Source organism: Sphaeroforma arctica, assembly GCF_001186125.1.
Source record: "Sphaeroforma arctica JP610 unplaced genomic scaffold supercont1.13271, whole genome shotgun sequence".
Lineage (NCBI taxonomy): Eukaryota > Ichthyosporea > Ichthyophonida > Sphaeroforma > Sphaeroforma arctica.
This window is the reverse complement of record NW_014027287.1, coordinates 1-666: the sequence shown is the minus strand read 5'-3', so window position 1 is coordinate 666 and position 666 is coordinate 1. Positions and strand designations below refer to the sequence as shown.

Here is a 666-nt window from a genome sequence, read left to right as displayed (position 1 = left end):
TATATGTGTGTGTGTGTGTGTGTATTTGTATATATATATATATTATATATATATATATATGCAAAATGCAAAAATGCAAAAATACATACCTGTGTGCTTATACAATTTTTTTTATATATTTCTATAAACATGTAATTGTCCTCTCCTTTAAATATATACACCTATTTGTATCTCTGCGAGGGATGCCAATAACATAAAGCGTTCAAGTAGTGAACCCCTAATCAACGCTTACCCGTGTCGTTCTACAGACACAAAAATTTATAGCTCGTGGTTGACTCACGAGCATCATCCTACACTCTTCTTCTATAGACGTCAACGGTGCATCGCCTTCCGGTAAAAAGCACGTAAAATTGTCTGAACCCGTTGGGGCACCCGGAAGTATTGTGGGAGGGCAGTATGAGGAAGGTCTGGACAATTCACTGGAAGCAGATAGCAAACGCAAGGAAGCTGAAGAGCTGCTGAAAAAGGCAGCGACTCCGGTGGACGTCACGGATGTTGCTATATCAATTATCGCCAAGTATGTAGAAGATTGACACCCGTGTTTTCCAACTGTAGTGTATATGTATAATATATATGTATATATATATGTATATATATATATATAATGTTATATATATAACGTTATATATATATATGTGTGTGTGTGTTGTTGTGTGTGTGTGTGTG

General features: G+C 36.3%; 1 protein-coding gene across 1 annotated transcript; it reads left to right on the top strand.

Moving 5' to 3' along the window:
* Positions 1-309: 309 nt before the first annotated feature.
* Positions 310-518, top strand: SARC_18033 (hypothetical protein; the record flags this gene model as incomplete). Its single annotated transcript, XM_014287885.1, has 1 exon — positions 310-518. A coding segment is annotated over one exon (209 nt), but the record flags the coding sequence as incomplete, so codon positions are not given.
* Between the last annotated feature and the right edge of the window lie 148 nt (positions 519-666).